At 37.6% G+C, this 26,599-nt stretch overlaps 1 protein-coding gene across 1 annotated transcript in view; it reads left to right on the plus strand.

The window, feature by feature from the left end:
• The window catches only part of LOC140511089 (scavenger receptor cysteine-rich domain-containing protein DMBT1-like), a 244,342-nt gene that overhangs the window by 39,548 nt on the left and 178,195 nt on the right, over positions 1–26,599 (plus strand). Inside the window, 7 exon segments of the mRNA XM_072620114.1 lie at positions 13,541–13,858; positions 13,991–14,020; positions 16,258–16,290; positions 18,639–18,786; positions 20,448–20,638; positions 24,024–24,341; positions 25,183–25,212. Coding sequence (XP_072476215.1) covers positions 13,541–13,858; positions 13,991–14,020; positions 16,258–16,290; positions 18,639–18,786; positions 20,448–20,638; positions 24,024–24,341; positions 25,183–25,212 — 1,068 coding nt within the window.

A 26,599-nucleotide genomic window follows, 5' to 3' on the forward strand; every position in this document is an offset into this window, starting at 1 on the left:
CCATAGAAAATAAACATTATGAGATGGGACTGTTTAATTTTTGTCTTTGTATCTCCAGTGTATGCAGTAGGTACTTAATAAATGGTTTGGGGAATGAATAAATGGATGCTTTTTGTTTTTTTACACCAGAGTTACATGCTCTCCCTCCCTCCTAACTCTCTCTTGTTAAAAAGTCTAAAGAAGCAAAGCAGAGTGATGCTTCAATGTATCCCATATTCATTATATCCATAGTTTCCCAACTTGTTACAGAGAAGAGAGAAATATTTTTAATCATCTGTTCACTGAGTGAAAGACTGGTCACATTTTCACCTTTATAAAATTCATTTTCTTACAAAAACTTTTTTATGGCATCAACATCTTTATTATCTTTGCTAAATTATCATGATCATACTGGTGTTGAATGCCATAAAATTGGAAGTACTCTCTTAGCGAAAATGATTCTGGCATCTAAGTCAAAAAAGCCAACCACACATTAGATGATGATATCCTTCAATATTCTGAAGAAGCTGTGATCTCTTTGATGTCAATTATTCTTCTGCTGATGCCTCTTGTCGCCCTTCTTTGTCATCATCCTGTGTGATTCTTGTCCATGTCCTTCTATAAATTCACACTTGATCCACTGAAGGGTTTAACATTTCATGATACTAATGTAATTCTCAATTTTCCATTCATTATTCCTTGCTCTTGCCACATGGCCAACATAATTCTTTTTTTAATCATAAATTTGTTGATGATTTTTTTATGCCATTTCTTCCATGCAAAACATCATTGGAAATGCACTACAGTTCTTTCATACCCACTATGCATTTCTCTCTTGTCCATATGGTTGTGAATAATTTTGAATCTTCAAAGATCATGAAATACCATTAGGCACTGCCATGTAACATCAATAAGGGGATATCAATGTTTATATATTTTAGTGTCAGAGAGCAGAGTGGCATCATTGATACTGCTGTTCAATTTCCATAATACAATTCATCTTGGTCTCCTCCTACTTATCAGTTCTGGGCCCACCTTATTATCCACATGCAGTGTCCAAGAAAGACATACTGATGAACTAATTAAATGAATTTTCCATCCCATTGCATATTGGAAACTGGGTAATATGCCTTCTTTACTTAACTTGCTTATTTTCTGCTAGATCCATTGGTTGTGGTCAAGGATATCACAGAAGAAACTCCTTATGGGACTTTGGTGCAATCAATCAGTATAATGTCCCTTTCAAAGGGAAATGGCTGAAAAGTCTGACCATTCTTAGAATCTGTTCAGAACTTCTTCCATGACAGTAGCAAACATCTTTGGGAAGAATATATCATCTATTCCTTCTACTAAAAAAATTAAGCATCTAAAGCACTGCGATGAGGAGTAGATGAAATTGGCATAATTCTTGTCCTATTATTTTTAGAATAATACAACATGTACATAGATAAGTAAATACAAGGTAAAAAGAAGAAGAAGAATTCATAAACAACTGGGGCTGCAGGTCTAGGGAAAATTTGAAGGGGAAATGGTCCTTGAATTGAACCTTAAAGGAAATTCTACAAGGTAGAGCTCGGGAAAGAGTGTGTTCCAGTTATGGGGGTCAGCTTGTGAAAATCCATGAAAGGAGAAGATAAAAAAATGCTAGTAGTTTGAATTATTTGGAATATAGTGTGTGTGTGTGTGTGTGTGTGTGTGTGTGTGTGTGTGTGTGTGTAAAGGGAAGTAATGTAATTTCCACTTTCTTATTTAACCTATCAGGGAGTGAATGAATCAAAATCATTGGCTCAGCTATCTCTAATAATAGGCAATCACCTGTTATAGAAATGTTGACAGATTTGCTTTACAATTTGTTTCTTGTTCTTCTACAAGTTTCCTCTTTTAAAACTCTTGGGATGGTCAGACTTAATTGGATCCCAGGCTTAGTTTTCTGCAAACCTTCTTTTTGCTATTACTATTTGCAAGTTCCTTATCTGTAAGTTTCTGTAAGCCCTTGACTGCTACAACTCTTCCCTTGTCAGAGATGAAGAATTTGCTGGCTGAGTTGGTTTCTGGCCTCTGCTGGCTTCTTCATCTTGTTGGATGTGAATGTAGGAAATGAACTCTATCACAATTTCTTTATTTGCCTTTTGAAAACCTGTGATTCATCTCCTCATTTAGTTTCAACTTCCTTATGTTTTCTAATTTCCTCATAGTAAGGATCTCAATATGAAAGAGGTTCAGTTCCTCCAATGATATATTGGCTTATTTGTTCAACAAAGTTGTCACGTTTGGAGTATTGTTGTTCAGTAGTTTCAGTTGTATCTGACTCTTCATGACCCCATTTGGGGTCTTCTTGGCAAAGATACTAGAATGGTTTGCCATTTCTTTCTCCAACTCATTTTACATGTAGGGAAACTGAGGCAAACAGGTTTGCCAAGGGTCACATCACTAGCAACTGAGGTCAAATTTGAACTCAGGAAAGTGGACCTGCCTGACCCCAGGCACAGCACTCTATCTACTATGCCAGCTCATTGCTCTCACATTTAGAATGCTGTTCAGTCATTTTTCAGTCATGTCCAACTCTTCTTGATTCATTTAGAGTTTTCTTGGCAAACATACTAGAATGGTTTGTCATTTCCTTCTCTACACATTTAGCATATCAGTAGTTAAAACTGAGTTTATAGAAATTTTAAAATTGTGATATTTTGAGTATCTTCTGCCTCCCTCCCCTACTCAGTCTTTTCACACACCTTATTCTACTACCATCCCTATGGAAGCAGAAGGGATCAAATGAAAGAGCACTATTCTCTATTTTTCTTCTTTTGGTGTGCTGTGGATTATCACATTTTCCAAGGTTTTCTCCAGATGGTATTCACTTGTATTTACTATAAATGTAATAGAAAACTTGTGCCATGGTCATATTAAAAAGCAAAATATTTTCACATTTTTAAAAAGTTAGCACAATTGATTCACATGTATGTCTAGCCCTTATTTTTATATTAAGAATATATGAATGTTCAGCCCCTTACTGTTCAAAGTCATGGTGTCTCTCATTTCTGTGACTGTGAGAATGGTCATATTCTTGTTAGAGGCAGCTAGATGGTGCAGCGGACAAAGCACTGGACAGGGAGTGAGGAAGATCTTTGCTGTCATTTAATCATTTCATTTATGTCTGACTCTTTGTGATACCATTTGGGGTTTTCTTTACAAAGATAATGAAGTAGTTTGTGATTTCCTTTTCCAGCTTATTTTATAGATGAGGAAACTGAGGTAAACAGGATTAAATGACTTGCCCAGGGTCATGCAACTAGTAAGTATCAGAGGCCAGATTTGAACTCAGAAAGATGGGCTTTCCTGACTCCAGGCCTGGTTCTCTATCCATTGCAGCAACTAGCTGTCCCAGAATGAGGGATATGTGAGTTCAAATTCTGCTTCAGATACTTACTGGTTATATATAACTTGATCTTGGCCAAGTTATCTGACATATCTCAGTCTCTATTTCTTTATCCACAAAATGGATATAATAGTAGCAACTATTTCACCAAGTTGTAGTAAGCACCAAATTACCTAAAATATAATGTCTATTGTAAACCTAAAGCACTGTATAAGTCTATTATCACTATAGGGAAGAGTGTGTCATTTTAGAAAGACATAAAGGAAGCATACAATTCCTAAAGAAAACCTACTTTGTGACTGTTAGACTTGTAGAAATGACATGGTGACTGTGGAATTTTTAAAAATTAAGTCTCCACCTAGCCCACTAATCACAAAATTTATTAGTAAATGGAATGAAAAGCAAAACAAAAACATTTCACAGAACTAAACTTTTATGCCAATATGTCATCATAGCATAGAGGTGCACTTGGGTTTTCAAAAGCAATGTCATCTGAGTATAAGCCAGCTAAAACTCATATGTATATAGGACTTCAAAGATTCAAAGCTTTTAAGATACATTTTATTTGATCTTCATAACAACCCTGTGAGGTAGATACTGCTATCACCCCCAATTTACAGTTGAGGAAACTGAGGCATGAGAGGATCTTTTTTAAAGGTGATTTGTCAAGGGTCACACAACCACAAAGGATCTGAGGAAGGGTTTAAACTCAAGTCTTCCTCACACCATGCCTAGAGCTGTGCCAGCAAAGCCATGCTTCTCTTAGTAGACACTGCCAAATGAGAAAAGCTTTGAGAATGAGTGGAGAAGCTGTGAGCACAAAATCGTAGTATTTGAGAGTTGGAAAAAATTCTCATCAGACATTTAGTCTGCCTACTCCCCCCCAAAGGAATGCCCACTAGAATATGTCCAACAAATACTTATCTAGCTTCTGCTGATGTCTTTTTATTATTATTATTTTATTTGTTTTCAGTGCTCTGTCTGAAGTCTTCATAGGAGGTGGAACCTCCCACTTCCTGAGGCAAATCATCCCCTATTTGGATGTGTCTAGTAGTTAAGATTAAACAGTAGATGGCTCAGTGAATAGAGCTCCAGACCTGCAGTCAGGAATACTTGACTTACTGAGTTCAGATCCAGACTCAGACACTAGCTATGTGACCCTACGCAAGTCACTTAAGCCTGCTTGCCTCAGTTTCCTCATCTGTAAAATGAGGTAGGGAAGAAAATGGCAAACCACTCCAGTATCTTTGTCAAGAAAACTCAAATAGGGTCACAAAGAGATGGACACAACTGAAGCAACAAAAATTGTTTTTTTTTCTTCTTCTGATCTTGCTCCTAAACTGACCTCTGTAGGAGGTAGGTATTTCCACTTTACTGATCAGAAAACTGAGGCAAAAGAGGTTAAGTGACTTACCCAGGGTCACACAACCACTAAGTGTCTCAGACTGGATTTGAACTCAGTCTTCCTGACTCCAGACCCAGTGCCATATCCACAGCCATCTGACTGCCCCTAGCTTGTATTAGCTTCTTTTTTGACTGCCATGTCACACTCCTGACTCTTGTAAACGATGCCCACCAAAACCTTAGCATTCAAAGACTGCACTCTAATGTATTTTACAATGGGGGTAAATCTGAAAGTGAGGAAGAAAGAAGTGAACCACAGCAGATGAATCTAACATCGTTCTGATAGTCACAGTTGTATGGGTCTCAGCCCACAGGGAGACACTGGTTTGGGTGTTTTTCATGCCTTGTAGATTCTCACTTTGCCCAGCAGAATTTTTCTGAGCCTGCTCCAAAAGAGACCCCTCTTTGGGCTAAAATGAACTAGCCCACTCCAGTTCTCACCCCACCAACCTCATTTACACAGATGCAGCAAGATCAGTGGAAAAAACACTAATTTAGGAGTCAGAATCCTTTTTTTGAGTATCAGCTTTACTTTTATTTCTGTAAAATGAGGGATTTGGACTAATTGCCTTCTCAGGTCCTTTCCAACTCTAAAGCTATGATTCTGTGATTCTATATTCCAGAAATCATCACACACCATCCTCCCTATTCTTTGGCACAGAATATCAATATTCCTTACATATGTTCCAGCTTATTCCTTAGTCTCCCTATTATCCATTCATCTGAGTAAACACACACAAAATTCCTGCATAATTTTGCATAATTTTATTGAAATAAATTTCCTCCTCTCATCCTCCAGTGCTTTTATTTGTCTCACTACTTGAAGGATCTGATTTTACTGGGGTGGTTATTCTTTTCCCTAATTCAGATTGCAACCCCTCTGTGTCTTGGGAGACAGTTTTAGAGATGGATGGTGCTAAAAAAAACAACTCTTAGGGCCAACCTGGTGATGAACTTCACTATATTTAGGCTGGTCTAAATCTTGTATTGAAGCACAAAAAAGCAGTTTCATAATTTTAACAAGATGGATGAGACATGAATAGATAGCAGCTGCCCTTTCTTCACAAGAGTAGGTACTCACTCTTCACTGACTACTAATACATAGAATGGTTTTCACACATTCAGCTATCATCCATGTGTACTTAGCACAGTGTTTGGTATGTAGTAGGAGCTCAATAAATGTTTGTCGATTGGTTGATGAAAAAAATGGTACAAATGAAAAAAATCAATCTACAGATTACTTGGTTTACACAACACAAAACAACCATTTTATTTAATCTGAATTGGTCCCATAAAGATGGGGCAAGAAAGGGTTTTTTTTGACCTGTAGGTCAATGTGACAGGAAGAGGAAATGAAAAGGGACAGCCAAATACTATTTGTATCTATCTTACTGCTTATGCTAGATCTTCAAGGAGACCAGTTCAAACTGTCAAACAGCTGGAGGCAAGCTAAAAGTTGATCCATTAATTTGAATGTCTTTTTCTGCATGACTCCAGACATCTGGATGTTTCCTAAAAAGACTTTCCCAGGTGGAGAAATTCCTGCATTCTCTCCTTCAAATGTAGTTAAAGATTTGGCTATTCAAGGCATTACCTCTTCACACTTAGTAGTTCCTCGTATGATAAGGGCTTACAGCTGTTTAAAATGTTCACATGGACTGTGTAGCCAATGTAAATATTTTAAGGTGTTTACCTAAAATTGTTCAGTTGTACTGCAATGGAAAAGCTTCCTGCCTCTCTATTTGAGGGAGCTAAGCCAAAAATTGAGAGTGAAGGCATTAAACCAAAGCTTTTTAAAGTCTAGTAATTTTCATGATTTTTGATTTTCTAATCGTTCATGGAGGACTGACTAAGCACTTCCTGTGTGTAAGAACCTGACAGTGTTCAACTAGAAGACATGCCAACAGTTAAGTCATTGTGGTAGTTGTGTAGACATTTTTAGTCTGAACTGAGGTCTTTTCACCCAGGCTTCTGCCTGAAACTACCTTGGAGCTACTGGGGATAAAGAGCACGCAGGGAGGTAGAGTAAGCAGTAGGTTCTAGTGTTCAGCTATTTGAGAAAGATCAACAAGAAATTGAGTACCATTTGTTTGGTTGCCAACATGACAAAGTATGTTATGGAAAAACTCATATTCAGAAATAATTTTCCCCAATTTTCACTGCTAGTAGATTTTGCTATTATTTTTGTTATTTCCTGGGTCTCTGTTACCTTTCCATTTGATGGAAAGCTCCTAGTGGACAGGAAAGCAGTCATCTTGAATGCTGGAACCAATTTTCAGTAGTCCTACCTGGGGATTTATTAGGTATAATCTGAATGTTTTCTTTCTAAGGAAATTTTTGTAAATGCAAAGATAAATGTTCATTAAATTCCAAAAGTTTTGAATCTGGAATTAACAGTACTGTGGTGAAGTCTTGACTTGGACCCTAACCTGATGGGTGACCTGGAAGAGGTCATCTCACCTCTCTGAAGCTCATTAACTCATCTTTTACATGGAGAGAAGGATTGTGTTGCTGTTGTGCTTGTCCTTCGTTCTCTAAGAGGACCATGACATCAAGATGACGACATGACTTGCAGTTGACTTCAGTTTGAGTGAGGGAGGGCTGTGCAAGGTCACCAACCTCACTTTCTTCTCCTGAGCCATCTGGGTCCAGTGGCCTGATATTCATCAGGTCAGCTAGAGATGGCCCAGGATACAATGTGAGACCCTGACTCTTTCAGGCTAAGTTCTTATAGCACTCTCACTTTAAGTGAGATACCTGAGAGATAAGGATACTTGCACCAGCAACCTGTAAGGGGCATTTGTGAACACTGAAATCACTAGGGGAAGCAGGCCATTTTTATTCTACATGTCATCCATTTGCTTCTGTATTTCTAAATTTCATCCCTTCCATATATCTTTGGGTAAAAGATTAAGAGACTTCAGCCATGGATGATGCTCCAAGGAATAGTGCTCATTATCACAGGCAAGCAGAAGGAAAGGTATTTGAGCCTGGGCAAAATAATCTCCTGGATTCCAGGCTCACAAAATTATTGTGGATTGAGGGAAAAAATAAAATGAGCCTTAGACCATCTGAGACAGTGGACCAGAAAAGTTTAATATCATAGAAAATACATGAATTCTCACATTTCATTTCATTATATGACTAGATAGCAGTGAGCCTTGTGAATGGATCCAGAAGGCAGTCAGGATGACCAGGGAACCTGGGTGACTGTGTGTGATGACCTCTGAGACAGGAATGGGGCTGATGTCGTGTGCCAACAACTGGAATGTGGCCATTTCGTTTCAGCCCTGGTAGGGGTCCACTTTGGAGAAGGCTCGGGAAAAATCCTCCTGGACAAGATGCAGTGCATAGGGAAAGAGAGTCACCTGGGGCAGTTTCCCCATGGAAGCTGGCATACAGGCAACTGTGGGCACTAGGAAGAGGCTGTGGTCATCTTCTCAGGCTCATTTCTTTCTGTCCCTTTTAGGGCCATTCCTTGAGTGTATTGTAAGGGATGATGTGTTGTTAGAGGCAGTGATGGCAATGAAAAAAATCTATTAACATTCTCTCTCTCTCTCTCTCTCTCTCTCTCTCTCTCTCTCTCTCTCTCTCTCTCTCCCTCTCTCTCTCTCTTCCTCTCCCCTTCTCCCTCTCTCCTCTATCCCTTTCTCTCTCTCCTCTCTCTCTGTCCTCTCTCTGTGTCTCTGTCTCTGTCTCTGTCTCCCTCTGTCTCTGTCTCTCTCTCTCTCTCTCTCTCACACACACACACACACACATACACACACACACACACATACATGTACGTACACATACACAGAGGCATTGACTCTTTAACTGATACAAACCCAATAGGTAAGATGACATATATTTGAACTTGCTAAGTATTCTTTTGGTTCTCTTTATATAGAGAGATGATGCCATGTATAGAGTACCAGATTTGGAGTCAGGAAGATTCATCTTCTTGGGTTCCAGTCTGACCTCAGACACTCACTAACTGTGTGACCCTGGGCAAGTCACTTAGCCCTGTTTGCCTCAGTTTCCTCATCTACAAAGTGAACTAAAAAGGAAATGGCAAATCACTCCAGTATCTTTTCCAAGTATACTCCAAAAGGGATCACTAAGAGTCAGACATGTCTGAAACAACTGAACATATAGTGAGAGAGAAAAGAGATTCATAGGGCATAATTTTTAGATTCTGTCTTCACAGTGACAAACATCTGGGTGCTTAAATATAACCTGACATTTGGCATCTCTATGGCCATGTATAATATATGTAGAGGTATTTCTGTAATATGTTCCTAAATATTTCCTAAGATTTAGTTTTTGAAGACATGACCTCATTTGGCTAAATAGTCCCTTGGATGAGAAAGTCTGATTTATGCAGTATCAAAGGGTTAGAGTATTCTAAACAAGATGAATGTTATAAAGGTGCTCATAGTTTCCTGGCCCCTATGGAAAGATTTTGAGTTGAATACACTTCATTTTTGTTTTTTGGTCCAGCCTAAGATTTTATCTTTGTAGGGAATTCTCAGTGAAGACATCTCGTCTACCAGCTCAGATGCGTAATTGTTATATAACCTATAGCCTTTCTTTCTTTCCTAAAATCTTAAATCTAGTTCACTCTGAAGCCCATAAATTGGATCCCAATAAGTCCCTGCCCAAGCTCCACTTAATAGCTGTGTTGGACCCTCCTGGCTTAGAGTGAATCTCAATGGTAACTGTTTCTCTTTGGAACAGCAACCCTGAGGGCCAGCTTGACTTTTTTTTTTCTTTTTCTAATTATAGGGCCATCCCTTGACTACTTTTTAAAGAGGCCTATTCAGTGAATGGGCATTACCTCACTTTAAGTGTGTGCCTGAAAAAGTCTTAGCCTGAAAGGGCCAGGCCCACTGCATCCTGAGCCATCTCCAGTCATCCTGATGAATATCTGGTTACTGGATCCAAATGACTCTGGAGGAGAAAGTGAGGCTGGTGACTTTGCACAGCCCTCCCTCACTCAAAACAAAGTCAAGTGCAAGTCATGTCATCATTTTCCTGATGTCACGTTCCTCTTTGAAAATGAAGGACAAACACAACAACCCAGACAGTATGCACCAGAGGACAAACTTCAATCCAATTCCATTTAAAACACATTTATTAAATGCCTATTGTGTATCAGGCACTGTGCTAAGTGCTGGGGATAGAGAAAGGGACAAAAGACAGTCTCTGCCCCTAAGGATAGATCCCCTTACCCTCTGCTTCTTCCCCAAAATGAACTTTAAGCCTATCTACTTTCCTTCATCTATTGGAAGTATACTTCTTAGGTTACAAACTTTCCTTTACCCTCATTGCATAGCAAATATTCAGTAATGATAGATACCAATAAACTGATAAATACAACAACACATTTTTATTAACAACCAGTTTATAGTTCTGGTTTTATTCCAGGACCTAAAAGGCAAACTAAAGAACTAAATATCCACCAAAAACTTACAGTTTAGTTCTTGAGACAACTTTTTTCATTATAATCATTAGTAAGAGTAAATCCCTTGCATTTGTAAAGCATAATGTGCAAAGAATTTTGGTGTACATCATCTCTCATTTGAGCCTCACATAAACCCCAGAGAGTAGATGCTTCAAGTGTTATTTTCTGAATTTTACACCTGAGGAAACTGAGGTCCACTAGCAGTAAGTAACTTCCTCTCAGTCAAACAGCTAGTAAGTTACAGAGTTAGAATTTGATCCCAGGTCTTCCAACTCCAAGTGCCTCACTCTTTCCATTAGGGGAGTGTTTGTGATAAAGAGCTAAATTAGGCATTACAGAGAACAGGACTACATCTAAGGTGTTATCTAGCAGTGATATCATCTCCATTTGGTCACATTTTCAACTACTGAAGTAACTGCTGTAATACCCTCAAAAGAGAGTGCAGTCCTTCATACATCACATTTATCAGAAGGTGAGGCAATGCTTTTACTTAATTCACTGCCATTTAGGCATTTATTTTCTGTAGCTTTTTTTTCCTGAGTTATTATCACTTCAGTTTTATGACATCTTTGGACCCCACAACCCTACATCCCTAAATTTTTACACTCTCCAAAATAAGGGAGAGTCAAACTTGCTGATATAATAATATTTTTATTTAAATAGTACTATGTGATTTTTGAATAACTTTCAAAATCCATTATCTCACTGAATCATCACACTACCCTTGGAAAACAGGAAGGTCAGGTACTGCAATCTCCATTTTACTGACAAGGAAATTAAGTCTCTAAGAAGTTAGATGGCCTATTCAAAGTCAAGGGCACATAGTTAGTAAGTGGTACCAGGACATGAACCTAGGTCTTTTGACTTGTGCTGTTTCCATCACATCAAACCATATGCCTTTTTGCTGAGAGGTTATGATTCGTTTGGAAATTTCTGAGACATTTGTGAAGAAGTCTCATTTTTTCAACTCCATCACTTTGTAAAATTTAAGTCTCTCCTGTGTTCATGGCAAAAGTTAAAGAGAATGAATTAGCTGGAAACATTCTAGGGGACAGTCCTTGTTATATTAGACAAGCAGAGAAAAGCAAAGTTGCTGTTGAGGTTACTTATTTGATTTGCCTTCTGATTGTTAAAGATTGTGAGTCTTTCACAATAAGTATGAATGGACTGAGGACAGGTATACACCTTTCCTTCATCCATCCCTGCATAATACTTTATACCACCCTGACTTGCATTTCATTCTGTACTGTAAAGTATATACTGTATTGTATGTTTGTTTATCCCCCTTGCTAGGTTTTTTCATGAAGAGTTAAACCATATTTAGCTCATCTCTTCCTCTCTCCAATGCTGAGCTTTGTATTTAATTGACATATAAATGCCAAAAGTTGAATGGATGGATGAGTAAGTGAATGTCCCTAGAACCACAAGATCACATATTTAATCAGTCAGTCAATAAAATACTTATTAAGCACCTACTATATGTCAGCCACTGTGCTAATTGCTAAGTATTAAAAGAAAAGAAAAAGACTGTCTCCGCTGTTAGGGAACTCACAATCTAATAGAAGAGACAGGATGAGGGACAGCAGGGGAAAATGCTGAGAATTACAGTTGAAATGGACCCTTAAGATCATCTAGTCCAACCACTTGCTACTACCTCTGCAGAAACCAAGACCCAAAGAGAGGACTAGCTGACCTGGGGTCCCACAGATAAAAGGCAGAACTGGATTTGGAGCCCAGGTGATAGAGGACCATAGCTCTAGAGCTGGAAGGGACCACGGAAGTCATCTTGTCCAACTCTCTCACTTTACAGATGAGAAAATTAAGATCCAGGGAGGTTAATGGACTTTCTCAAAGTTACTTACATATAAAGTAGCAAAGATGAAATTTAAATTTAGGTCCTCTCATGCCAGGCCAAAGTTCTCTTTCCACTGTATTCACCCAGCCTTTTTCTTCTTCTTCAAATTCAGCACTGTTCACACCAAACCACACAAGCTACATCCCTAAAATAGTAAGGCAGTCAATACACATTCATTAAACACATACTGTCTTCCAGATAGATAACAGTGAGGCTAAAGAATAGACCTGAAAGGTTTTGATTATGTGTCAAAGTTCTCTACCAAGGAACCTGTCAAACTGTGTTAGATAATCTTTGGGACAAAATGGAACTGAAGTTTTAAGCCCAGAACCAGAGTATAAATAGACTTGGTCTCAGAAAGGTCTCAGTTTGGAGTAGTGTCAGGAAAGATCATTCTGGACAATGCATAATATGCAGAGATGGGGCAGTGCCCCATCTATAACTGATCGTCAGAAAGATCCTGGGGCTGTTTGATGAGACTCACTCCTTTCTTCCTCTACAATTACAGTATCTTTTATTTTGTCACCTATATTATAAAAGACACTATGAATTATGGAATCCAAGAGGCACTGAGAGAGATATACTAATACAGTCTTTATCTTTTTCTCACTGATAGGTGCTGACTCTTCAACTTCCCTACCCACAGGTAGGACGCATTCATTATATATGAGTGAAAATTAGCTACCATCTGACTTAAATTATGCGAGTTTGGCTGTTATTGGTGTTCAGTCATTTCAGCCATATCCAACTCTTCATGACCCCATTTGGGAGTTCCTTGGCAAAGATCCTTCTCCAGCTCATTTTACAGAAGGGGAAACTGAGGCAAACAGGGTTAAGTGAATTGCCCAGGGTCATACAGCTAGTAAATGTCTGAGGATGGATTTGAACTCAGGAATATGAGTCTATTCACTCTTTGTGCTGTGGCACCACCTAGCTGCTCTCCCTACATGAATTTTACAGAGCTCAAAAGGGACACTTGGATTGTCTTCATGTGAGCAAGTTTCATTATAGCCAGTGCTACTGTAGATAGCATGGTGGAAAGGACAGAATTTGGAGAATGAGTCTAGTTCTAGCTCTGCCATTTAATAGTCATGGGACCTGGAACAAGTCTCTTAGTTATTCTGAGCCTTGGTTTCATCATTTTGAAAAGGGAGTTAGTAATGTCTGCCCAGTGAGAAGAAGTATAGCATGGGGAATAGAAAGCTGGGCTCTGTGTTAGGAACACCTAGGTTCAAGCCTGCCTCTGATCCATTCTGACTATATGATCCTGGGCAAGTCCCTTCACCTTTCAAGGACTCCAAGAAGGTGCCACTTTACATTGGTAGCTAAAGTTCCTCACTGGGAACTCTGTATACCAATGAAATCACAGGCTCAGGTTACATATGTAAATATGTGTGTGTACATAAATATGTATATATATGCATATATACATATGTATATGTTAAATTAAAAACTAACATTCTACCTTCTTTGTGTTCAGGAGAATGGGCACCAGTGCGTCTAGTAGGAGGCAGAGGAAGATGTTTGGGACGAGTTGAAATTTATTATGAAGGAGAATGGGGAACTGTATGTGATGATCTCTGGGATATAAATCAAGCAAATGTTGTGTGCAGACAACTAGGTTGTGGCTGGGCCATTTCAGCCCTAAGCGAGGCCCATTTTGGGCAAGGATCTGGGAGAATTCTTCTGGACAATGTGCACTGTAAGGGAGATGAAAATTATCTTGAACAGTGTTCCCATATAGGCTGGCTTTCCCACAACTGTGGCCATGGAGAGGATGCCAGTGTCATCTGTTCAGGTAATTTCTAACACTCTTTCTCAATAGTCTATCTTTTCAAATGGACAATATTCTAATAATGAGTTGAAAACCTTAGAACCTGACTAATCATTAACTAACATGTGGTGTTCTAATTTCTCTCAATGTCTCTAGAGGCTGAAAATTCATCTGTTGTCCTAGCAGGTAAGGAAAGAAAATATGCTTAAATGTTTACTCATGTAGTAGAGGAAAACAGAAGGGAAAAAGAACAGATAAGGAGAAAGAAGTGGGGCAGGGATGGGGGGAAGAAGGAGGGTCCTGAGACAGTGTGGTGTTATGGAGAAAGCCAGCTTCAGAACTAAGATGACAGATTCTGGTCCTGCCACCAACATATCCTGACTGTGTAACACTGGACAAGTCATTTTAACTCTCAGTCAGAGGTCCAGCAAGTTCTCTAAGACTAAAGTTGCATAAGAATTGACAATCTACATTACTAGATGGAGTTTCCTCACTGTGGAACTCTATATGCCTTTGCAAGCATGGGTTCAAACACTCTATCTATCTATCTACCCATCCATCCCTCCATTCATCTATCCATTTTTTATCTATCTATCTTATCTGCATTATATAGTCAAATACATATGTGTGTATCTTTAGACATTTTGCACATGTATGTATATATTTATGTCTATACACACCAAAACCTATTCTTATTATTGTGGAGTAATGGAGGGAGATGCTGAGTCTCATCTCTATTGAACTTTACTAGCATCTGTGACACGTTGTTATTTTCTCAGTTCATAGTCAAAATATTTCAGAGCTAGTCTAGTCAAAGTTCTTCATTTTACAAATAAGGACACAGAGATTTAGAGAAGTAAAATAAGGAAATAATAGGAAAAAGCAGAAAAGTTTTCCAGTTTCCCCTAAGCCATTCATTATTTCATTTTAATGGTGATATATTGCTAGAATATCAGAAAAAGTAAAACATTCCTGTGGAAACACATCTAAAAGCAAAATGTCATTTTGTGGGAGGCATTTAGAGCATTCCTGTAGTTAGGGATCTGAACTCTGGCTCAGTGGGTTGTGAAATGAGCCCACATGATATGATAAAAAGATCCCTGGACTTAGAGTCTAAAAGCTTAGGTTTCAGTCCTAACTCATCAAACACTGTGTGAACTTGGGGAAATCACTTTGACCATTATGAGTCATTTATGAAATAAGCAAAATTTGTCTTAGAGTTATATTATCAGTATTGCGACCTGGAAGGGACTCTGGAGATTGTTTAATTCAATCTCCTCATTTTGTAGACCAGGGAACTTCAAGCTGAGGGAAAGTATGTCTTGTCTAAGCTCACTTAGTAAGTGGCGAAATGAGAATTAGGATAAGGACTTTCCATACTCCCATGCATATCTATCCTCATTTTTGCAGGAGTTTGCTGTTCTCACAGTGCCTCTTAACTTCCCAGTACAATACATTGTGTCATTATACCCAGGCCCTCTCTCCCCAAGCAGTCCACACACCCCATATCCCATGCTCCAAACTCTCCCCTCCTTCTGCCAAGCAAAATTCCTATTCTCCCACTGCTCTTATCTCAACTATGCACCAGCTTGAAAATGATAAATGGATTCACAATAAAATAGTATAGGATTTGGTCTAGGCAAATTCTGAGATCCCTTCCATCTCTAATAATCTATTATTCAGTGTTAACAATTTAATATATCCTTTATACATATAAAAACCTTCCAGGAATACCTATTTTAAAAAAGAAGTCTGGAGGCAGCAATGAGTTAATGCAAAAGAATGTCTCAAATGATTAATTTTAAATTGTATGGACAAGAGAGGGGCTTTTGAGGGGGAAGACAGGAGTAAAGAAAGGAGGCATTTCACACATTTAGATGACCACCGGGTTGGTTGTTGTCCTTCATTCTTGAAGAGGACCAAAATGACACCATTATGTTGGAGTCATTACAATGTGTGGCTGATCAGACCAATAGGAGCTCAGAAGGCTCTATCATTTGGAGTGGAGATGTCTAAATTTGCACATTTCATATTTCTTTTGAACTGCTGCAATTTTCCTTTGCTCATCAAGTATAGCACCCTCTTTGATGCAGGTACCCTTCCACATCACACAATCAACTCCAAAGTCTTCAGAGAGACCTTGAGAGTGTTATGCCAATGAACGAGCTCCTTCCTGAGTGATATCACCCAGTATTTATAAGAAATCCCCACCAAAACAACCTTTAAGGTCCCTGTAAGCCTAAATCTATGACCCTGTGATCATGCCTTCTTAAGTCTCCTCTAGGAATGGATGATATGAGCCAGAATTTCATTTCTTTAATTTCCTTCGTACTTTATAATATGAACAAATATAATGCACCAAAGTGTGAAAAGTCCCTAGTTAGTTGTTGACTATCTTTTTTTCTTTCTGTTTACTTTGACAGATCTTCCACCTGCTGTTCCTGTAATGATAAATGGTGAGCTTTCTACCAACTTTGTGTTAGTTAGTGGCATATATGTCACTTATTTATCATGTTTTATCATCATCTAGCTGAAGTTCTAGAGAAAATAATTAATGGAATCTTCTAAGAGAACAACTGGTAGTGAAGGAACCATCCTTTCCAGCCAGAAAGCTCTCTAAAAGCTGTATTCTAAGCATAGGTTTTTACTAACCAAAAACCATTTCATACTTTTCAGCCCTGCCAGTTCATTGGTAGGGAATTGAGGGGCAATGATGTGGTGGATAGTACACTGGACCCACAGACACAAACTTCTGGGTTCCAGTCCCACTTCAGACACTAAACAAGCCACTTAAACTCTTGAGTCTGTTTCCTCATTTGTAAAAGGTAGATACTATCAGCACCTACCTACCTACCTCACAAAGTTGCTGTGATGATCAAATAAGGAATATTTGTACAACACTTTGTTTACTGTAAAGCAGTCAGTTCACAAGTATTTATTTAGCACCTACTATGTGCCAGTCACTGTGCCACAGTCCTTTATAAATTTCACCTATTACTATTATTAGTTAACAAAATCAGGAAGAGCAAGTAATCTATGATCATCACACTTCTTGGAAATCTTGATGGAGACTGAGTACAAATGGATAAAAACCAATTCAAAAGCAGACAGTGTATTTATTGCTTGTTGCAAGGAAAATGAAATTAGCCTTCCTCTCATTTTTTAGGCATCTTGCTGAGACAAGAATCTGTCTTGGTTTATTGATTTGTAAAATGATAATACCTGTCCTACCTACCCCCCAAGAGATTTTGTAAGGATCAAGTGGTATGATAAATGTGAAAATACTTTGTAACCACAATGTATCCTACAGATGTAAGGCTTATTATCTTCAGCAGGTAAAGGTAAGAGTGTAGATGACACAGGAGAGCCATGGAACTCATTTGCACTTCTGGCCAACCCTGTGAAATAAGTACTACAATTATCTTCCTCTCCCTTCACAGATGAGGAAACTAAGTACAGTAAGTTTGGGACAGGATTTTAATTCAGCTCTTTCCTCACTCTAAAGTAAGCCTTTGAAAGTGATGTCAAACTAGAAATAGGGTCCATTAAACCATACTTGACGATGCCTGCCAACTATGTGTTGACTCCAAAAATTGCAGATTAACATTATCTATGTTTTGTTGTATTTTTGTCTGTTTTGTTAAATATTTTCCAATTTGATTGTAATCTTGTTCTAGCAGCACTCAGGAATGTTGCCTGATTCATATGGGCAGGAAATTGATTTTTTATTTTATTTTTTTCATACAGTCCCACAGGGAACTGGCCATGTCTTTGACATCTTTGTACTATGTTACCATGTTGCCACTACTATAAAAGCAACTTAAAGTGTGTGATATACTTATGGTGGGTCCTAGCTGTTATCTTTGTTTAAAAAGAACAGAGCATTTATACATTTGTCAGAATTTCACTTAGTGCACTCAAGTAGTAACTTGTTAATTAAAATCAATGGTGAAACAACTGGGACTGCTCAGTCTGATCAGGCAATAGAGCAGAAGTACAAGATGAGAAGTTGACAAAGCACTAGAGATCTCAGGTTAATACATATATTTGTTATTAAAAGCAGTAGAACAGGTGAGACATTTATAATTTTACATGTTTCATTCCCTAACTTTCTGTGATTGAACAATCATCTTGGCAAGTTTATATCTCTCATCCTATCCACCCCATCAATGCATAAAATTTAATGACCCATGAGAACTTATATTGTAAAGAAGTCAACAGGAAATTGGGGCAACTAGATGGCATAGTGGATAGAGCACCAGACTTGGAATCAGGGAGACTGATCTTCCTGAGTTCAAATCTGGCCTCAGACACTTACTAGCTATGTGACCCTGGTCAAGTCACTTAACCCTGTTTGCCTCACTTTCCTCATCCATAAAATGAACTGGAGAAGGAAATGGGAAAGGAAACCATTCTAGTATCTTTGCCAAATGGGGTCACAAAAAGTCAAACATGAATAAACAACAACAAACAGGAAATTGACTGTAGGTCTTATGATTCAATTAAAAATATGTACTTAGTGCCTATTATGTGTGCCAGGCACTGAGCTAGTTTCTGGGGATACAAAGACAAAAACAACTTGCCCTCAAGAAGCTTACATTCAATTGGGAAAACAGTAAATACAAGTGAATTTGAGGAGAGACAGAGATAGAGACAGAGAGAGAGATTTAGACCTGGGAATGGGTATTATCAGAAATTTCCTGTAATAGGCAACACCTGAGATGAACCTTGAAAGATGATAGTGATAATCAATTGATAATAAAAACAAAAAATAACTTTTAAAATGTCTTCCTTGTACATTCAGGAAAGTCTTCCTGTGGTGGCATCATCTCAAATACATCTGGGGCAATTAGAAATCCTTCCAAAAATGAAATGCATGATAACATAACATGCATTTGGGAAATAAAGGCCAATTCATCTGATCACATACTGCTGGCATTTCCTTATCTTAAGTAAGTACAAAGTACACTAGCAACATAGTGTTGGTCTAGTTTTTAAAATTCTAATACTTAATTCTCTAGAGTTTCTCCTTGGCAAAGGAGAATTAAATATCTGTATACATTTTCATTTGAAATGAAATCCATCCCCTATGTTTCAGTTCATTTCATTTTTAATCATAAAGTTTTGTGATGAGATGGTGTCCAAGGAACTAACTACAATCATTATTACTTTTACCAGAATAATGTTGTCAATATACTTTTTCATAGAGGTTGTCAATTGCCTGGGACTTGAATTTTATTTTTTCATACAGAAATTTTCATTGTAGAAGTTTTCATGCATTTTACCCAGACTTCATAATGAAGTTATAATTAGTCCCCTATATCTAAGGAAAGTAAATTAGGACTTTGCCTCAGGGCTCTGAAATTTAGATGGCTTCAGAGAGCACCTGTATTGCTGCAGGATAGAAACAACTAAGTTTAGCACCAAGTTAGGAAATTATCAGTGTGCTCCTGGTCTGCTGTGACTAAACCCCTAGTGACATCCTCCTTAGTCTGACCCTAGTATACTCCCCCCACTGTGGCATCCTCAGCCTTGATCTTGTGGTATCCCTGGGTCCTCCCCTCAAATCAAATTTGATTTATCTTAAAGAGCTATTTTGATGGTGCAATTTGACTTCACCCAAGGCACAGTTTGTGAAACATGGACCAGTTGCAAAAATTGTGTTGTAGTTCGAGAATTGCAATTATAGCATACCACTTCCACAAAATCCATCTGGCAAATACAAGTTTTCTCACTAATGGATAGTTTTTATGGAAAAGTTAATATGTTAGTACAATTGTTTTGAATTCTGACTGCTTTTGCCCATTGAAACAATATTACAATAAGGAGTTAGGTTCTCAGGCCAACCCACAGAAGCCTATATATGTAATGGAACTCTGCTTTTAAGAATACTCTCCTGAGTTCTGAGTCCTGGAAGCAGAAGGGGTGTGAGCATGTGTTGTAGGAAGGAGAAGGAAGGAAAAAGATATTTGCTCTACCTTTTCTGCCACAGAGTTGGGTATACGCAAAATTTAGGAATAAATTAAATCTGTCCTTGGAATACTCCCATCTCTCTTTTATCACCCCTTACTCAATTCCTAGGTTTCCTGTCTCCAAGTCCTCATTTACCATCCATGCTGCTAAAGGCAAGTCATACAATAAGAGCAGCTCACATTTACATAGTGTTTTAAGTCATTTGATCCTAACAACAAATCTGCAAAATAAGGTCTATTATTAGCATCACTATTTTACGGATAAGTAACTAATGTTTGGGGAGGCTAAATTACCCACGATCACACAGCTAGTAGATGACAGAGGCAGAAATACCATAGTTCCCTCTGAATCCCAATCCAGTACTCATCCTGTCATTCTACACTCCCTTTCACTCATATAACTTCTCTGATCCTCATTTGACTCATCTGTAAAATGGAGGTGATGATAATGTCTATTTTTCAGATACTCAAACGAGAAAATATAAGCAAAGTGCCTATAAATCTTAATGTGCAATTTAAATGCCAAGGGATTATCTCTGCCCATTTGATTCAGTACTATAAAGTTCAAAAACAAAGTATCTAGAATCCACACAACATTTGCATAGTTCTCTAATATGGAGAATGTGAATTTGCTTCCATAGCCTGGACTGCACTAATGAATATTTTGAAATCCTGGATGGAGATCGATTTTCTTCTAATTCCCTGGGGAAGATTTGTAATGGAACCTACCTCAAATTCTCTTCTTCTTCTAACTCAATGACACTTGTGTACTACCGTAGTTACAACAATATAGGAAAGAACTTTGTTGCTTATTATTATTCTGATGTCAAAGGTAAGAATTTAAAAATAACACCACCACAATGTCCAGTTTCACAGTAAGATGCTCTTTTGCACTCAGTAAAGACACAGATATTGACATCCTACTCTAGATGTGGGGCTGTCCCAGGTGCTAGTAGGGAGACAAAAGAGGTATGAAATTTACTCCTCCTTCTCCACCTACTGCTAACAATAATAATAATGATAGTAACTTGCATTTATATGGCAATCTACAACTTACGAAATCGTTTTCTTAAAGCAACTTGATTAGATAATTATCCATATACAACTACCAATTTGAGAAGATTAAGATAATTTATTTTTCTGGTAATTAGGGACTGACCTAAATATATTTTCTATTTTGTTTTGAACCCTGTCCTATTTGCCATTAGAAGTGTATATTATTTTGAAAAATCATTTCTTTTGCTTACCCTTTTTATGTTTTAAAAATGTGCAATTGATGATATGAGAGGTGGTATGACATAATAGATAAAAGGGCTGGCCCCTGCCTCTGACCCATACTGGCTGTGTGACCCTGGGCAAGTCACTTAAACTCTTATTAGCACTGGCAACTCTCTAAAACCTATATGCTGCAGAAAGAAAAGATGCTAACCTGCACTGATAGAGAGTCCTCATCTGGAACAGGTCCAGGCCCTTTCCCTAATATATATAATGTCACCAAAATGTGTAAATTTTTCAATATTAATAGTACTGTAGCCTCCTAGCAACACAAATTTATTGCCATATAATTCTTTGTTAGTATTTGCAGCATCTGTTTCCAAGATAACAAAAGTAATAAGTGAGTCATATTCCATTTTAAATTTACTTCCTTAATAAATATTTTACATCATATTATTACCTTATGGTTTAATGAATATTAATAATCTATTGTATTCAATAATCAGTTTCTATTTTCTTCTATTAACCCTAATTTACAGATGTTAGCTATTTCTGTACATATTTTTGTAAGTATGATTGCCCAACTATAACCATATTGTGATTTTAAGCAACTTTAAATTGTGAGGTTTTACTTCTAAACTATTTATGTATTACAGTCATAGTGATTAATATTCTAATGATAATTGAAATTCATTTTCTGTCAAAGAAGAGATAACTTTTATCAAAATACCCACATTGAGAACCATAAATTAAAGCAATTCTAATGAATCAGAAGAATATAGCTGTTTGAGTTTATCAACAAGACATAGATTTTGAATATTTCTGTTCATAGGATTCAGTTTCCTCATCTGTATGACAAGGAAATTAGGCTATGTGATCTCTCATGTCCCTTACAATTCTAAAATTTTATGATCATACATTTAGAGACTATCTGATTCAACACCCCAGTCTTACAGATGAAGTGCTACACTATTCCCTCCCCAAGCATCTGCCTTCTCAACAGCAGTCTCATCACACCCTGAGATTTCTACCCAAAGGAGCTGGTATCTCAGGGCTTGTGTCTTTCCACTGAAAGGACCCCATAGGGCCTTGGGTGCTGAGGTCCCAGTTCTTTTTATCCTACAGTTGAATTTGGCTTATTATTTATCCAAGGTGCTCTTTGTGACTCTTGTCCACGTTGCCAAAATTGCCAACTACAGCTCTGTCCTCTGACTCCAAATCCAGTGTTCCTATCACTATATTATTCTGTTTTGTTTTAAACACAGAATGAGATTAAAATTTGTTAATTTCTTCAATGTCTGAGAAGAGTAGGGGGCATATCAATCCTATTGGGTTCCAAGAACATGAAATTGAAAATATGTCCAAAATGATGGCAGATCCTGGAGCAAAGTGTAGAAGTTACAAAGAATCAAACTTAGCTTTGATTAATAGTGACTCCCTGCTCTGGACCACTATCTCTAGATAATAATCTTTAACCATGCTCAATTCACTCCTAACTCTTTTTTCTCAACTTCTTTCTAATTGCCTTCCCATTGTTATGAAACCTCTTCCCTGATGTCTTATTTTCTAGATTGATGATTGTCTATAGAGGACTCCCTTTTCTAGTAGGGCTTCAGATATACCCTCCTTATTCCTGGCTCAACTCACTCTCTGAATTTTTCTTCCCCCTCTCAGTCCACTACTTTCCAAATCCCCTTTATGTGTTATTGTTCTTTCATTAGAATATAAACTCCAAGAGGCTGGTCTGTCTTATTTGCTTGTACTTGTATCCCCATCACTTAGCGCAATGCTTGTCACATAGAATGTGCTTAAAACATATTCTATCTATCTATCATATTGGGGGAGTGCAATTAGATTATAATTTTAGAAGAATTGATATTTAATTTTTTAAAAGTCTCATTTTGTTTTGGGATTTGGGGGGCATTTCTTTTATCCCCAGCCATTTTAACAACACCCAGGATAATTACAAGAAGACCAGGTAAACAGCATGAACACCTCCTTCGGTTTGCTAAATTAATTACTTCCTACCCAGTGGTTGGGTCTATATATGATCTGTACCATTTGTAGATTGATGTGTCTACTTAAACACTGCCCAGTGGATTCTGCCCTAATACACTGACATAGTCAGAATCATTCAAAATCATTAGGAATGTTATCTATGACTTCAAATAGGATGATGATGATGATGATGATGATGATGATGATGATGATGATGATGATGATGATGGTGGTGGTGGTGGTGGTGATGATGGTGATGGTGATGATGATAAGTGCCTGACAGCTCCTCCCTTTAGAGTCCTGGGGGTTATGATTTTTCTAATAATGTTGCTCATGAGCCACCATTTGGTATGCTTCCCCTTGGCTATCAATAAATCAGCCATAATTAGTTAGCTTTTGGAAAGGGATGCCATTCATACTAAGCATGTGTGTCATGAACAATTGCTATAGAAATATGCCCCCAAGGATCTGGGGCACACTTTCCTCCAAATAACCACAAGAACTATTGGGAGATTGATCACAAGCAACATGAAGTACAATAGTAAGGCACACGTAAAGAGAACGTGTGTGGCAAAGGGGTAACTCACCTTCATGGAGACCTTGTGGAGGCTTAAAGGGTAGCTCTCTGATAACCTCTGTGCATTGGTGCCTCTGTAGAGTAGCTTCCTTTTGTTCTCTTAAAACTTTAAAGAAAATAACGCATCATTCAAATTATGCCTATTATCTCTTATTCTTGGCCATGAACATAAATCCATGTTGAGTTTCAACACTCTAAGCAAGATAAAATTCTGAAGCTGGCATTCAACAGGTTCTGTGGGTTCAGCCTATCTCATTTAAATGATTGTTCAAGGAAGATAAACTTGATTTCAAGATTTGGAACTTAGCTCCAACTATTTCTAAAAGATGAAGTGGAAGAAGATAGTATTTCAGGATTTCTACCTGTTGGCTGAGAGAAATGGATTCATTGTGTTTCAAAATTAATAGTCAAATGTGTCTGTCTGTAGGAGACTGGCCAGAACTGAAGCTGGTTGGTGGTCCTGGCAGATGTGCAGGAAGAGTAGAAGTCCTCTACCAAGGGAACTGGGGCACTGTCTGTGATGACCTATGGGATCTTAATGAAGCAGAGGTGGTATGCAAGCAGCTCAAATGTGGACAGGCTCTTTCTGCCCCAGGAAAGGCTTATTTTGGTCCAGGGTCAGGAGAAATTCTCCTGGACAACATGCAGTGTGCAGGAGTTGAACGTTACCTTGGGCAATGCTCCCATTCTGGTTGGTCTGAACACAACTGTGGTCACCATGAAGATGCCAGTGTCATCTGTTCAGGTACACCATTACCTCTCAAAAAACCACTTCCTTTGTGATATCCCCTCTGGACCAAGTATATTGACATCCAAAAAGAATGACGAAGACAAGTAGAATAACTAAGAAATATTGACATGAAATTTTATTGAGTTTTTCTAACCTGGGAACAGTATTTCAGGTGCTAGATTTTCATATGTAACAAAGCACTTGAGTTTATAAATATAGATTTACTGACTATTGATATGTGTAAAGTATTCAAATGTTCCTAAATTACACTGAAAACATTAAGGAAAACAATGACCAAAACAATTAAGTCAAGATTCTTGGTGGTTACATGAGAGAAGATAGATATTTCTAGTGATTAAGTAATACGTAAAAATGCAAGGGATCTGAGATTTTAGCAGAATGAGGAGCTTTAAGTGGGGGAATTCTCTCCATCTCTGAAGATCTATACTTGTCTATGGTTTAGTGAATTTTCCTGAGGTACATAAAAGTTAAGTGTTACATCCAGGATTACACAGCTACTCAACTTCAGAAAAGAAATTTAAATTCAGGTCTTCCTGATTCCAAATCCAACATTCAATCTATTATACCACACTGCACCTTTTTCAAGGTATTTAAACAATATGTTGGAGTAAACATTATGGAAACTACATTGACAACGCTTTACATCTATAATTACCTTTTAGTAAATTATTATTCTCTTATTTTACTGATGGTCAATCTTGTGCTGAAGGAAATATCATGCATATGTTGACTTAGTAAATACTTTGCAAGAGACAGTCCCGAACATCTTTTATCTTTTTAATTAAAATTTCCTAAAAAACACTGATAGACATTTTTTATTTCTCTATATCAACAGATGCTGAAGTTTCAAATGACACCAATCCAGGTATGTCTAAAATTAAATTTCAGAAATAGGTAATGTGACATTATTTACCATATCTTGATATTGTTCCAAGTTATATGTTCTTCCAGCACCTGAGCCAATTTAATTCAGTTCAAAAAATCATTTTGGCTACTCTCTGGTTTAATTAAGCACTCTTAAAAACTCCAAAAACTCTTTTAGATTTCCAGTATGTCATTTGGTAAGATACTACTTCAATGAGCAGAAAGTTCAGGGTTCAACAAAGTACCTGAAATTTTTTATGCTTGATATTTTGGGGCAAAAATATATATGAAAAGACCCAAAAGCTCTAGATGTAGAATAATTACTTTATTCCAAAGCCAAAACTAAGAGATTTATCCCAAGATGCCAAAATATAGAGGATGCTGACAGTACCTATACTGCTTTAGCAAGTAGAATATTATATACATATATATGTACATATATATGAAAGACATCACTCATACCATTTTACTATACTATATATATATACATATATATCAATATATATTTAATATATCAATATAATACTCCTATTATATATGATATATTATATACTTCTATTATATACATATATATATATTATATACTCCTTTTAGCACTAAGCTAAGCAAAAGTTAAAAAGAATAATCAAACTAGGAAGTTACCATATGAACCACTCTTTCCCCTGACCATGGCTTCCACAGCAGTATTGGGCAGCGGTCTCCAAGAGCCAGTGTCCTGAGATCTTTGTGTCCCCCTTCAGGGCCTCTCTTACCATTGGGCCTTGTATTCTTTAAATCTGAAGTCTCACTCCAACCCCTCCAAAAACTCTTATTGACCATATTTTTCTTGCTCACAAGGACTGCTAGCTACATCTTGATGCTCTCCATTCTTATAATAATTCCAATACTTTTGGCCCAGTAAACAGAACCAATGTTTGCCTCAGTTTGTTAGAATAAGTTGCCATGGATTCCAAAGATTGCAAAAACACGAGTCAATCAACCTCTCACAGAAATAAACTGTCCAGTGGACCCAAACTCTACCTCTTTACTCAGTCAATTGTCTCAATAATATATTGTGAGCCGCTTGAGGGCAGAAACTATCTTTTTGCCTCTTTTTGTATCCCTCAGCATTTAGCCTAAAGCCTGGCACATAGTTTGTGCTTAATAAATGTTAATTGAATGAATGAATGAATGTTATTCTTTGAGGGAGTGCATAAGAGATCATGTAAGTAGCTCAGCTTTAATGAATCTTCATTGCTGACAAATCAGGTCAAAGCACATCTTACTAACATATTTTGTATACAAGATGGCACCCTTGCCATAAATACAGAATCTCTTGTGAAGAAGAAAGCACAAGGAAACTTAATCACCTGAGACCACAGTGACTATAATAGAAAAGTATGAGAAAT

Source organism: Notamacropus eugenii, chromosome 1, assembly GCF_028372415.1.
Source record: "Notamacropus eugenii isolate mMacEug1 chromosome 1, mMacEug1.pri_v2, whole genome shotgun sequence".
In the NCBI taxonomy this organism is placed as follows: Eukaryota; Metazoa; Chordata; class Mammalia; order Diprotodontia; family Macropodidae; genus Notamacropus; species Notamacropus eugenii.